Source organism: Archocentrus centrarchus, chromosome 12 (assembly GCF_007364275.1).
Source record: "Archocentrus centrarchus isolate MPI-CPG fArcCen1 chromosome 12, fArcCen1, whole genome shotgun sequence".
In the NCBI taxonomy this organism is placed as follows: domain Eukaryota; kingdom Metazoa; phylum Chordata; class Actinopteri; order Cichliformes; family Cichlidae; genus Archocentrus; species Archocentrus centrarchus.
In genome coordinates, this window is record NC_044357.1 from 12,316,680 (window position 1) to 12,330,584 (window position 13,905).

At 40.7% G+C, this 13,905-nt stretch overlaps 3 protein-coding genes across 3 annotated transcripts in view; 2 read left to right on the plus strand and 1 right to left on the minus strand.

Annotated features, from left to right (window-relative positions):
• Positions 1 to 1,036: 1,036 nt before the first annotated feature.
• hspa5 (heat shock protein 5) lies at positions 1,037 to 4,842 on the plus strand. Its single transcript, XM_030742597.1, has 9 exons — positions 1,037 to 1,194; positions 1,697 to 1,849; positions 1,955 to 2,186; positions 2,295 to 2,432; positions 2,524 to 2,636; positions 2,735 to 3,125; positions 3,244 to 3,481; positions 3,571 to 3,738; positions 3,861 to 4,842. Exons 2-9 carry the CDS (start codon positions 1,731 to 1,733, stop codon positions 4,421 to 4,423), a joined length of 1,962 nt encoding a protein of 653 aa, XP_030598457.1. The 5' UTR covers positions 1,037 to 1,194; positions 1,697 to 1,730; the 3' UTR covers positions 4,424 to 4,842.
• Positions 4,843 to 6,887: 2,045 nt separating this feature from the next.
• rabepk (Rab9 effector protein with kelch motifs) lies at positions 6,888 to 9,938 on the minus strand. Its single transcript, XM_030743004.1, has 8 exons — positions 9,532 to 9,938; positions 9,309 to 9,363; positions 9,052 to 9,206; positions 8,670 to 8,825; positions 8,273 to 8,437; positions 7,557 to 7,706; positions 7,279 to 7,428; positions 6,888 to 7,167 (listed from the first exon to the last, which is right to left on the minus strand). The coding sequence occupies exons 2-8, from the start codon at positions 9,359 to 9,361 to the stop codon at positions 6,941 to 6,943; spliced, it is 1,056 nt and encodes a 351-aa protein (XP_030598864.1). The 5' UTR covers positions 9,362 to 9,363; positions 9,532 to 9,938; the 3' UTR covers positions 6,888 to 6,940.
• A 30-nt stretch (positions 9,939 to 9,968) lies between these two features.
• Positions 9,969 to 13,905, plus strand: part of rgs3a (regulator of G protein signaling 3a) — a 159,127-nt gene continuing 155,190 nt past the window's right edge. The window contains exons 1-2 of the mRNA XM_030742067.1: positions 9,969 to 10,083; positions 10,175 to 10,285. The gene's annotated coding sequence lies outside the window, so the exon portion shown is untranslated. The remainder of the gene's footprint in view (positions 10,084 to 10,174; positions 10,286 to 13,905) is intronic.

Consider the following 13,905-nt stretch of genomic DNA (forward strand, 5'->3'; position numbering starts at 1 on the left):
TTTTGTTTGATTCCCTGCCCCATGGGGGTCAAGTCTTAATGTATTAGAGCCATCATTGTCTGTCAAGGTCATAGATTAGTGTTGTTTCTGTTTTAAACAGAACAAAAACAGATATCAATAACATAAATAGGAAATTGTACAGCAGTAACAAACATGCTTTTCAGTTATGATGTAATGTAATGTAAACACAGTTTACATTACATTGCATTACTGTGTTTACCAAAAATGTCTGTATTTTTAGGTCCCTGCCAAGTCCAAAAAAGGCCTCATAGAAAAGAGAAAATAATACAAAACTTTCCATTGGTTGAGGAGTATGAGAGAAAAAGATGAAACTCTGAAATCTGGTGTTCAGTCAGTACCTTGACCTATTTAGGCTTTTGACTGTTAATATTTGCCTTGTTAATTAAATAAAATCCTGCATATTCCACCATTTACTCTGTTTGCATTATGTAACCTTCTGATGTGTAGCACATAGTGTGCAAAATATTTCAAACTGAGATCAATATGTGATCACTCAAACAGTATTTACACTCTTTAGCAAAGACCTGTGCATTCACTGATGAAACATCCAGACAACCCAGTTTACCTGATGTAACATTTGCTGTCAGATTAGTTACAGTCATACACAGAGATTAGATTTTTCTTACTCATTGCACTTAGTCATCACTGCTTGATCATACTGATCATACTACTGTCCCCTCGCAACCACACGCCTTAAAACCACAACATAAGATTGTAAATCTAACGCTTGGGGAGCCATTATAAAAAATAAATTCAACACAAATTTCTAAATGTATGAAATCTGAACAATGTAACCACCCCCACCGGCCCTGATAATGGCATGCCGTTGTACCAACTTCGTTCAGAATCGAGCATGACAGACAGCCAATCAGCGTCGGCGCAGTAGACACAGACGGTGACGTCGCCTCAACCTGATGTGTGCAAATCAGCGTCGGCCAGCGTGCTGAATGAAACCAATCAGCGGCTTCCAACGAGCAGCAGCTCAACCAATCGCGAGCCTCCACGACGGGACAGAAGTGACGGCTTATATATGGAGAGAGTACTGTTCATCCAGCATTATTTCACAGAAGCGAGGATTTGAAATAGACAAAAGGGATACAGTTTGCTTCAAGCAATTCGTACCGGTAGCGGCACCGCAAAGGCTGTTAATTCATTCATTATACTTCTATAAAGGTATGTATAAACGTTAATATGAATATGATAATGCAGCATCGTAATATTTTGCATTGATTTTGTACAACACGTTTTTTTCCGATAAAGCCGGTTAAGCTACATATTGACGATTTAGCTAGCTGAAGCTTTGCATTATAGGCTTTTAAATGAAATGTACAGACATTGTAATTTAAATATAATAAACAGGATGCGCTTTTGAACGTTCTGGCATGGTGGTTCCCCCTGCATGTCTGCTAGGCATGGTAACGGTAAGCTAGATCCTGACAAATTGAGGGGGGGAGGTTATAACAGAAGTTAATTCTGTTAGAATATTTGGGACCCCCCCCCCCCCCCCCCCCCTCCAAAAAAAAAAAAAAAGACCAGCTTCAAGTCTGCCATGAATTTGCAGCACAGCAATTGGAATCACGTTGTACCATTAGCTGCTAGCTACTTGAACTTGAGAGGCTGAGCCCACCAAATGATCAAGGCCACGTTGTTTTAAATAGCATTTCTTTTTCTGCAGCTCTTCTCGTAGATTTGAGTACAAACACGCAAAGATGAAACTGTTGTGGTTTGTGATGCTGCTGGTCGGCACCGTGTTTGCCGCCGACGATGACGACAAGAGGGAGAACGTGGGGACTGTGGTAGGGATTGACCTGGGGACCACCTACTCATGGTAAGAAAGGCACTTAAATAAAAAAAAATAATGAAATAAGTCTTATTTTTTTATAATGTGATGATACCACAGTGGAATAAAACTGTTCAAACTGTTTTCTTGTAGTGTTGGCGTGTTCAAGAATGGACGTGTGGAGATCATTGCTAATGACCAGGGAAACCGAATCACCCCCTCTTATGTGGCCTTCACCAGTGAAGGTGAGCGTCTGATTGGTGATGCTGCCAAGAATCAGCTGACCTCTAACCCTGAGAACACCATCTTTGATGCCAAGAGGTTGATTGGCCGCACTTGGGGTGACCCCTCTGTGCAGCAGGATGTCAAGTACCTGCCCTTCAAGGTGAGCTTCTGTTCTTCTAAACTGAAAGTAAAAGTTGCAGTTGTAGGCTCTTTGGGGAATGTTTAAATGAAAATTCTTAAATTGAAAATGATGCATCTTATTATAAAGGTTACCGAGAAGAAGAGCAAGCCCCATATCCAGGTTGACATTGGTGGTGGCCAGCTCAAGACCTTTGCTCCAGAGGAGGTCTCTGCTATGGTGCTGACTAAGATGAAGGAGACTGCTGAGGCTTACCTGGGCAAGAAGGTACAAAAATGTCAGAATTTATAAATCAGTGAAAGTATCAATCTTAATTAAATGGTGCATGCTCAAATCTAACTTTATCCTTTTTCCTTAGGTCACACATGCTGTGGTCACTGTCCCTGCCTACTTCAATGATGCCCAGCGCCAAGCCACTAAGGATGCTGGTACCATTGCTGGTCTGAATGTTATGCGAATCATCAATGAACCGTAAGCATCCAATCAGATTGAAGTAAATCTGCAATTTGAAATTGTAAAAATATTTCCCTTCTTCCCCTTTAACAATATGCTCTTATTGTATTATTTAGAACTGCTGCTGCCATTGCTTATGGCCTGGACAAGAGGGATGGAGAGAAGAACATTCTTGTGTTCGATCTGGGTGGTGGCACCTTTGATGTCTCTCTCCTGACCATTGACAATGGTGTGTTTGAAGTGGTGGCCACCAACGGTGACACTCATCTGGGAGGCGAGGATTTTGACCAGCGTGTCATGGAGCACTTCATCAAGCTGTACAAGAAGAAGACTGGCAAAGATGTTCGCAAAGACAACCGTGCCGTGCAGAAGCTGCGTCGTGAGGTCGAGAAGGCCAAGAGGGCCCTGTCTGCCCAGCACCAGGCCCGCATTGAGATCGAGTCCTTCTTTGAGGGAGAAGACTTCTCTGAGACCCTGACTCGTGCCAAGTTTGAGGAGCTGAACATGGTAAGCGATTTAATTTTTTTATATATATAAATGTATTTTTAAATACCCCATGTGTTAACTTGCTTATTGGAGAAACTGTATACCAAGCCTTTTAACTTGTGTGTTCTTTAAAATTCAGGACCTGTTCCGTTCCACCATGAAGCCTGTACAGAAGGTGCTGGAAGATGCTGACTTGAAGAAGTCTGATATTGATGAGATTGTCCTGGTTGGGGGCTCAACCCGTATTCCCAAAATCCAGCAGCTGGTGAAGGAGTTCTTCAATGGCAAAGAGCCATCTAGGGGCATCAACCCTGATGAGGCTGTGGCATACGGAGCTGCTGTGCAGGCTGGCGTGCTTTCTGGAGAAGAGGACACTGGTAAGTTATCATGCTTCTAAAGATTTTGTTAAAGTTTTCAAGCTTCATCTCGTTTATCTTCTTTACTAAATGTTTCTCCTCACTTGCAGGTGATGTGGTTCTTCTGGATGTTTGCCCCCTGACCCTTGGTATTGAGACTGTTGGAGGAGTAATGACCAAGCTGATCCCCAGGAACACTGTGGTGCCCACCAAGAAAGCTCAGATCTTTTCTACTGCTTCTGATAATCAGCCTACTGTCACCATCAAAGTCTATGAAGGTAAGAGTTGGGCATTCTTGTTTAAAGTTGTCAATGTCTTCATAAAAAGAATCCATTAGTTGTGCCAGTGAAACGAAATGTTGAACAAGTCTAATTATTGCTTTTTTTGTTTTCCTCTTTAGGTGAGCGTCCTTTGACAAAAGACAACCATCTCCTGGGCACCTTCGACCTGACTGGCATCCCCCCTGCTCCTCGTGGTGTACCGCAAATTGAAGTCACCTTTGAGATCGACGTCAACGGTATTCTGCGTGTCACTGCTGAGGACAAGGGCACCGGTAACAAGAACAAAATCACCATCACAAACGACCAGAACCGCCTAACACCTGAGGACATCGAACGCATGGTGAACGACGCCGAACGTTTCGCTGATGAAGACAAGAAGCTGAAGGAGAGGATTGACGCTCGCAATGAGTTGGAGAGCTACGCCTACTCTCTGAAGAACCAGATCGGTGACAAGGAGAAGCTTGGTGGCAAGCTGTCAGATGATGATAAGGAATCCATTGAGAAGGCAGTGGAGGAGAAGATTGAGTGGTTGGAGTCCCACCAAGATGCTGACCTGGAAGACTTCCAGGCCAAGAAGAAGGAGCTCGAGGAGGTGGTTCAGCCCATTATCAGCAAGCTCTACGGTAGTGCAGGTGGTTCACCACCTGAGGGCGGTGAGCAAGAGGAGAAGGATGAGTTGTAGGCAGGTTTGAAGTCTTGTCGCTCCTTACCCCGATGGCATCTTGGTGTACATAGTGGACTGATGGGACTCAAGTTGTGAGAGGAGTGGTAGGGAAGGGGCTGACAATAAGTGACCATACTGAAGTTCCTGAAAGACTAAAATAAGTTTCAGTGTGTGAGACGTATTCTCTTCGCTGGAAGGCGGAGATATTTGTCAGCCTGAATATGAGGCTTGTTGCTGCTGTTCTCAGGCAGTCCTGATGGGGTTCTGTGAATGGGAGGGGTTTAGTGGGTGGGGGGGAGGGTGTCTGTGGGTACATTGAATATAGTGTCTGCGGGATTAAGGGCTCTTTATGTTCACAGGCAGTGCTAAAATTTATTTATTGAATCTGGTCATTGTACATCTGGAAAAGCATCAAAATAAATGTTTGATAGAAACTGTTTGCTGTTCTGTCTTTAATTTAGAGTTTCAGGATCCACGTTTGGTGAAGTCCACTTTTTGGATCGCTGAATATTTTATCCAGTACACAATAAGGTTTCTCCATATGACATTTTGCATTCAAATGAAGAATATTTCACCCTTTTCTCTTTGTGTGTAACAGTATAAGCTCTAAAAATAATTACAACTTGAAATATTTTTATTGCAATATCACTGATTTTATTTTTTGTCTATTTTTTAAAATAAAGTTTATTTTACAGTAGTCACAATACAATCGTTATATATGGCCCCCTGAGTATCCATCCCTCCAAACACAAATAACAGCTGCATTGCCTCAGGCACTGCTGGTCTGTTGGCTTGCTTTCCTTGATGCTCCTCATCACACAGCATCCAGGGAAATATGCACATTGAGTGGTCAAGGCGTTTAGGTGGCATAGCTCCTTTGAATTTCATTAGGATCCATCTACATTTCTCTGCAAGCAGGTGATATAAAAACAATCAATCTTAAACATTTGGAAAGAACCTAACTATTTACATACAGTGTGTAAAATAACATTTTATGAATGGCTTAAAGGCAGCATACAGTGTTAAATCTGTACATGGAGTTGCTTGCTCCATCTGCTGTCATCCCTCCAAATATGTAAATGTTCTTGCCCAGCACCACAGCTGAGTGGGCAGCTACTCCTGGTGGAATATCTCCTTTGGCCTGGACTTTTTCCCACTTCATTTTTCTTTAAAAAACAGTTTATATATATATATCATGGCAGTGCACTGCAGTGATACTCTGAACATTTATCCTGCATGTGTGGAAGCACAAAGTATTTCCTCTGTGAATCATGATGCAGAGAGACTTACCTGAATCAAGAGAGTACATATCATTGCGGAATTTGTCTCGAGTCATGTGGGACAGCAAGCCCCTTAATATTTAAAACATGCTTCTGTCCCCCATAATAAAAAACCAAACTTTTATTATAGACAGGAAAATACCTCCAGCAGGGACAGATTTTACTTCATTAGTGCTAGAAATTGTCACCTTATACTATATGTTGCTACATAATATGTATACATGTGTTTACCACATGAATGAAGTATACACTCTGGAAAAACCAAAATAAAAAATAAAGCATATTTGAATTGTTAATGACTTGTTAGCCTATAATCTGTCCAACATATGGATAACATATCTGTTATGAGTTACAAGCATTAAACCTCCTGAGTTTTCTCAGCAGAAAGAGGTGCTGCTGTGCTTTTTTTTATCACAATGCACAGAAAAGGACAGTGTTCTGTCTACCTCAAGTCCCAGATACCTAAAGGAATCTATGTGCTCCACCACCTGCCCACCACTCTAAGGTGCTCTCATCGATAAGAGTGATGAGTGTGTCTACTTGCTCAGTCAGGTGAGCCACCAAGGCCATGGCATCTGTATATTTGAAGAGTGTCATATTATCCATAGTACAGGTTATATTGTCTGTGTAAACAGAAATAAAATAGGAGGTAAAACACAGCCCTGTGGGACCCCTGTGTTTAGAACTGTTACATGTTCTGGTTTGTCCCATAAGCAACATCTGATCCATTTAACCAGTGTTGAGTTGATCAGCAATTCAGTGATAGTTAAGCAGAATGTTTATATTGACTGTACTGAAAGCAGAGGAGAAGTCAATGAATAATATCCTAGTAAATGAGTGAAGGTGGTCCAGATTTGTAGTTACAGTATCTAGATGTTTTAAGCAAGCATCTTTGACCCCACATTTATCTCTGTAAGCAAACTGGAGTGGGTTCATTTTGTCTACAATCAATGATGTTAACAGGATGGAAGACTTCCAGGCCAAGAAGAAGGTGCTAGGACAGGTGGTTCAGCCCATTATCAGCAAGCTCTACAGTAGTCCAGGGGGACCTTTTGGATCACTGAATATTTTAGCCAGTACACAAAAAGATTTCTACAGATGACATTTTGCACTCAAATGAAGAGCATTTCACCCTTTTCTCTTTCAGTGTCTAACAGTATAAGCTCTAAAAATAATTACAACTTGAAATATTATTATTGCAAGATCATTGATTTATTTTTCTTTTCTCTTTTGTTTGTTTATTTTTGAAAAAAGTTTATTTTACAACAGTCACAATGCAGTCATTATATATGACCCCCTGAGTATCCATCCCTCCAAATACAAACAACAGCTGTATTGCCTCAGGCGGTGCTGGTCTGTTGGCTTGCTCTCCCTCTTGATGCTCCTCATCACGTGCCATCCAGGGAAATATGCACATTGAGTGGTCAAGGCGTTTAGGTGGCATAGCTCCTTTGAATTTCATTAGGATCCATCTACATTTCTCTGCAAGCAGGTGATATAAAAACAATCAAACTTAAACATTTGGAAAGAACCTAACTATTTATATACAGTGTGTAAAAATAACACTTTATGAATGGCTTAAAGGCAGCATACCAGTGTTAAATCTGTACATGGAGTTGCTTGCTCCATCTGCTGTCATCCCTCCAAATATGTAAATGTTCTTGCCCAGCACCACAGCTGAGTGGGCAGCTACTCCTGGTGGAATATCTCCTTTGGCCTGGACTTTTTCCCACTTCAAGCTCCCTTTAAAAACAATTTAAGGTTAATTTTTATCTCATGGCAGTGCAATGCAGTGATACTCTGAACATTTATCCTGCATGTGTCAAAGCAAATGTGTTTCCTCTGTAAATCAGAGATGCAGAGAGTCTTACCAGAATCAAGAGAGTACATATCATTGTGGAATTTGTTTCCAGCCATGCCCCCGTGAATGTAGATCTTTGAATCCACTGCTACAATGGTGTGGCCAAGTCTGGCTGGTGGTTTTCTGCCTTGAGTTTCAGGCTGGGACCAAGTAGAAGACACTGCAAATTCACGCAGAGGTTTTTTAGTATCTGTTAATAGTTAACCATAAAGCCACAACTGACAGCAGAAAAACAACATTTTGGGGAAGATGCAGGGACTACAAGCTCCTTAATATTTAAAGCATGTGCTTTTGCCCCCCCCCCCCCCCCCCCCCCCCCCCCCTAAAAAACATGAAAGAATCAGGAATTTTATTTTGGAAATCTTAATTATAGATAGGAAAATGCCTCCAATAGGGACAAATCTTATTTATTCAGCACTGGATCAATTTGTAACTCCCAGTGAATGAATTCTGAGCGCATACATTCACTTAATCTTTTGTGAGGAATATAAACAATTGAGTTCATGTGCTTTTTTTCTGTCTGTATAATACGCATATTGAGGATTTTACATGTTGCCTTTGTAAATTACTGCGAGTTATAGAACATGCACGAGTAAAATTTATCTAACCGTTGCATCTCATCTATTGGTGCCCTACACTATTAAATGATTCAATAAGTTTGGTTGTGTTATTGTAAAGCACTATGTGGTACAATAACGATAAGCAGCAAGTTTATTTGATACAAACCTGCATCGAAAACATGAAGTTTGGAGTCTGAGACAGGCGCAGCTCCTATTTCCCCACCAGAAAACACAAAAAGTTTGTTCCCTAGGCAGGCTGAGGTGGTGTGGTATGTCCTGGGACTGGGGAGTGCCCCATTTGTCACAACAGTCTTCCAGTGAGGCTTATTGTCTAGGTACACAGAATGGATTGCAAAAGATCAGACTGCAAAATCTGTGGATATACAGTATATTGTACAATCTGTATGGTTAAAGACAACAGGATTTCACTGCCACCAGCACCACGGCACATGATTTCACAGGTCAACAAAAAAATCTTTCAGTGAAACCTTGATAATCTGTGAAAAACCTTTAGGATCATGCTATGACATCAGATTACAGGGTTAATTTAAGTTAGGATTCACCTGCTAGCTGTAGATTCTGGATACAGTTGCGATTTCCAGTCTGCCGTGCACCGGCAAACACCCACAGGCTCTGGGGGCAGCTCTCTGGCACAAAGCTGCAGTGTTCATACCTTGCCTTCAATCCTTCCCACTCTGCACTGTCCCATTCATAATTATCTGACGAACACAAAAACAAAAAATGTAAAGAAAGTCAAACATTATCAGTTTGTTGGCTGATAATAATATTAACTTCTTATCATTTAATGAAGAGATCCCATTTAGATTGATGTCAAAGCAATCTAAAATAAAGCTTGTAAACCATAGCGATAACTATATTATACAAGTTATACAGAGGTCATAATACTGTAAAAGCTTGCTGTGGATATATTTTATTTATTTTTACCTAGATTCATGATGTGGGAATCTGAGAAACTGCCACTGGGATTGGCCCCTCCAACAATAATGAGTCTTCCTTTTCCTCCATCTTCAGATGGAGTGAACATGCAGGTGTGACCCACACTAACACCTGGAGCACTCCCCCTGGTTCTCAAAGAATACCTATTGGACAACAGAACAATTTAAGAGGACGCAAAATCCAAAAAAATGTTATCCGTCTTATTAAAAATCATAAGCGCACTTAATGGACCTCAACTCACTAACCATATTCCTTCTTGGGGTTTATCTAGAGGATCAAGGACAGGGAGAAACTCCATGTCTGTCAGAGATAAATGAATAAAAGTGGCGTCATTGTTTCCTCATATTTGTCTGGCCACTGATAAGCCACGAACAATAACAACAACAACAACAACACAGCGGGTCAAAATTTAACAATGACTAACACTAACCGGCTGTACCATAAGCGTCTCTGAAAAAGCATACATACCTCCGTTTCCTTATGAAATGCTGCCACAAAGAAAGCAATGCAAACAGGCTCTTTTAAAGCTCTAAACGCTTAGCGAGGACTTCTTGTAAGCGACTGAGTTGGGAACACAACGAGCGCCATCAGTCCACATTTTGAACAAGAGGACAGCTTCCTTTCTGCTAACCTGTGCTTCCGGGTGGAAAGCAGAGCGACTATCGTGCCTTTCCGTGTGATTTACATTAAGTTACTTCTCTTTGGCCTCAGTTTCTAGCGCATGTATGTGAATTATTTTATCAAAATAAAACAAAACCATTTAGTGAATAACGTAAACACTTAACTGACAGCTAGAATGGGGTGTATGTTAAAAACAGTATGCATTTTTTTCCTTTTACGTTAGCGTCGCGTCTTAGTTGTCATGGGATTGACTGAGGCGCATGCTCAGTTTACCAATCTCAATTGGCTACCGCAAAGCGCAGAAGACGAGCGCAGAAGGAAACCTTTAAAGGCGCTGCACACTGTGTCTTTAGTTTTTGTTGGACTCAATAAGTTCTATTCAGAACTTCAAGGAAAAAGGTAGGCAGGCTAAGAACAGCATTTTCCACACTTAAATACAAGTCAAAGTATAAAATGCCCAGCGGGATATTTCACAAACTAATATTTTCAGGGTACCAATAACTTACCTGGCTGGAACAAAATAAAAGTTCCAGCCCTCTGCCTGCACAGCCTGGATGTAGTTCTGCTGCTGGAGTGCACAGGAACGATTCTCCACAACCAAGTGAGGAAATAGTTTCTTTCTTTCTCACATAATGTACTGACTGTTGTATGTTTACTTTATATATCAGTATCATGAATGCAGAATTGCTGCATCAGGAAAATTTTGCACTCAGAGCTACTCTGTCTAAAGGGCGCACTGTACCTTTGTGTCAGATATCCAGTAAGTCATTAATAATTAAGGTTAATCTACAATCACAAAATGAGAGATCTGGGTTCATCTCGTTGTGTGTGTGTGTGTGTGTTTGTGTATCTCTAAGTTCAGTTTGTTTGTCAATTTTTGTCGCCATCTAGTGGGCGATTACATCTACTGCAAAGCACTTGGTAAATGCAAAAAGTCACAGGATAAAATCAAAGGGTCAGATATGTGAAAAAACTGGAGAACACTCCACCCAGAAAGTCCTGAGGTGCAACGCAGCCCCTCTGCCTTCCTCCTGTTAGACCACACTGTACCACTGTATTTTTGTTCCAAAACCCTGTTTCCAAAAAGCTCACTGTAAAGACCTAAGTTGGAGTTATTCAGACATGAATATGAACAAGAATCAGAAGAGCAGTTGCCTTCGCTTCGAAGACAAACTCCTCCTGATTGCACTGCCTGTTTTTTCATCAGATCTCGAGGACTTGATCTGCGGATTTCACTGTGAGGCGTTTGACTCTCGGGATGTGGACGTTTATGAGAGTTTGTTGGAGAGTGGAAAGCAATTCTGCTGCAATCCTCTCTCCCACATGTGCAACTGTCCAATCAAACTCCACATTTAATATTGGTGCTGTTGTTTTTTAGTGATAACAGCCACATATGAACGAGGAAACACAGTGAGAATGGTGTACCAACTCCACTGTAGATCTCCAGTATTCAAAAGGCTATGAATGAGGCGAAGCAGTAAGAGCTGTCTGATGATTTGCAGAGGATTTCACTGTCCATCAAAATAAATTACTCTTATCATACATCATGCAGGCACATAATGGTGAGTTTGGAGGCTAATTCAAATGACTGCTCCTCAATTGTTCTGCTTCACCCGATGGTATCTAGACAGAAAAAAGACTATTAGGTTTTAGCATACCAAAGCTTTTTAAACTCCAACAAACTCCAATCCTACTTGATGCTGCAGTTTACAAACCAGTCTGCGTCCAAACACAACAGATAGAAACGTGATTTAACACATTAAGAATATATTGTTGTATCAAAGTAGTATCAAAAGATAAAGATGGGAAGTGCTCAAGTTTAATACAACTGTTTGTGTGTGTGCATGTTTATCTTTTATCTTTTAAATTTTGAACAGTTTTAAGCACAGTCTGCCACTTCCATCCATCCATCCATCCATCCATCCATCCATTTTCCACTGCTTAATCAGGTACGGTTCGCAAGGGCAGCAGTTTAAGCAGAGAAGCACAGACTTCTCTCATCTTAGCCACCTCTTCCAGCTTATCTGGGGGTACACCGAGTCATTCCCATGCTAGCCGAGGGATGTAGTCACTTCATTAGGTACAACTCTTCAGCTGCTCATTAGCACAATATCTAATCAGCCAGTCATGGCAGCAACTCGGTGGATTTAGATAGGTAGACATGGTCAAGATGATCTGCTGAAGCTCAACCAATTCTCTGGGTGAAAAGTCTTGTTGATGTCAGAGGTCAGAGGAGAATACTTTGAGCCGATAGGAAAGGAACAGCAGCTCAAATAACAACCCGTTACAACCAAAATATGCAGAAGAGCATCTCTGAATGCACAAGTCAAACCTTGAAGTAGACTGGCTACAACAGCAGAAGACCACACCACTCCTGTTAGCTTAGAACAGGAAACTGAAGCTACAGTTTGCACGGGCTCACCAAAATTGTGCAATAGAAGATTGGACAAATATTGCCTGGTCTTTGTCTTGATTTCTGCTGTAACATTCAGATATTAGGGTCAGTATTTGGTACGAACAACATGAAACTTGGATCCCTTAGTACCAATTGAGCATTGTTAAACACCACAGCCTACCTGAGTATTGTTGGTGACCATGTTGTCAACCCCTTCATGACCACAGTGTAGCAATCTTCTCAAGGCTGCTTCAGGCAGGATAATATGGCATTTGACAAAGCACAGATCTCAGAACAGGTTTCTTGAACATAACAATGAGTTCACTGTACTCAAGTGGCCTCTACAGTCACAGATCTCGATCTAATAGAGTACCTTTGGGAAGTAGTTGAACCTTTGGGATGAGGTGGATTCACGTTAAGGACGTGCAGCTGCCAAATCTGCAGCAATTGTGTGATGCTGTCATGTCATTATGGAGCAAAATCTCTGAGGAATGTTTCCAGCACCTTGTTGAATCTATGACATGAAGAATAAAGGTAATTTTGAAGGAAAACCCAGTACTAGCAAGTTGTACCTAATTAAGTTTATAAGCCAATAGTTCAGATGCAATGGGCACATATCAAACATAGCAACGTTTTATGTTTTTTATTTTCTTGCTTTTCAATCAGTGATATTTCTTCCAGCATAGTATATTTATTTACAAATCAAAATATAAAGATTACATTTCAGAATTTGCCCAGTAGGTGGTGCTATTGTATTTTGTTTGCTCTAAATGTTGCCTGGGTTTGGTGGCAACAGCATAAAAAGCAACAATGGAAGTTGTTCCATACACTTCCACATACCTTTGGAAAAAAATGTCTAAATAGTTTAGAATACTTAAAGAAAAATACAGTAAAGAGTATTAAAAAAAAAAAACATTTTCATCTACCAATATTGAGGCCTCTTTCATTTAAAATGAATGTGATGATGTAGCTGCCCTGTATCAGTTATACTTAGTGGAACTTGATTGATAATCTTTCATATGAATATCGATTACAGCAAAGCAGCTATGATTGTAAGGCTTCCTACACAGTTTGTGGTGCTAGTGGTATAACGGAAGCCACGAGAAATAGTTTGGATCAGTTAAATCCACTGTTGACACTTGCTTGTTACATTAATAACTGAATGAACGAATGAGCCAAAGTATGAAAGGGAGAACCTTCAGAAATCTAAAAGTAGAGACTCAAGCACTTGATTTCTTTTCTAAAACTTCTCAAACATATGTGTGCTCAATATGAATACATATTAGTCTAACCTTATTGAACATTGTCTTGATTTGCCCCTTTGTTTTGTTCCACACACTGAAAGGGTAGATATTGCCATTTAGTATGCCCCTTTGTTAATTCACTGAAAACGGAAAAAATTAGACAAAAAAATCTATTAAAAGGATTGCTTCTTTTCAAATTAAGGGATATGATGGAAGGTTGATTATATGTCCTTCTGGGTTTGTTAGGGGCCCCAAACTACTTGTACTCTTTGAAGCCCACTTTACTGGTTATTAATCATAATCTCAAACAACCTCCAGTTAAATGAGTGTAGGCCATGTCTCTGATGTTGGCCTTTCCTATTAATAAGAAAAGAAAATAAGAAACCTTGTGCCTCTTCAGACACAAGGTTGGACTTCTGTGTTACTTGTGTAATGTTTGTCCACCATACAATTTACTAAGGTGTCTGAATGTAACATAGAAAGAGTAAAAGCATGAGAAGTGTTTTTCTAAAATGTTCAGATTTTGGCAGACCAAGGGTTTGGACTTTTCAAGTCAACCAGCAACTTCATACAAGCAATAGG

Excerpts from the sequence above, each read along its gene's own strand:
- hspa5 (XM_030742597.1), top strand. The coding sequence starts at position 1,731 with ATGAAACTGTTGTGGTTTGTGATGCTGCTGGTCGGCACCGTGTTTGCC. Across the intron at positions 2,637-2,734 it reads ATGCGAATCATCAATGAACC|AACTGCTGCTGCCATTGCTT; the intron begins GTAAGCATCCAA and ends TGTATTATTTAG. Across the intron at positions 3,482-3,570 it reads TTCTGGAGAAGAGGACACTG|GTGATGTGGTTCTTCTGGAT; the intron begins GTAAGTTATCAT and ends CCTCACTTGCAG.
- rabepk (XM_030743004.1), bottom strand. The coding sequence starts at position 9,361 with ATGGAGTTTCTCCCTGTCCTTGATCCTCTAGATAAACCCCAAGAAGGA. Across the intron at positions 9,207-9,308 it reads AAACCCCAAGAAGGAATATG|GTATTCTTTGAGAACCAGGG; the intron begins GTTAGTGAGTTG and ends GTTGTCCAATAG. Across the intron at positions 7,429-7,556 it reads TATGTACTCTCTTGATTCTG|GGAGCTTGAAGTGGGAAAAA; the intron begins GTAAGACTCTCT and ends TTGTTTTTAAAG.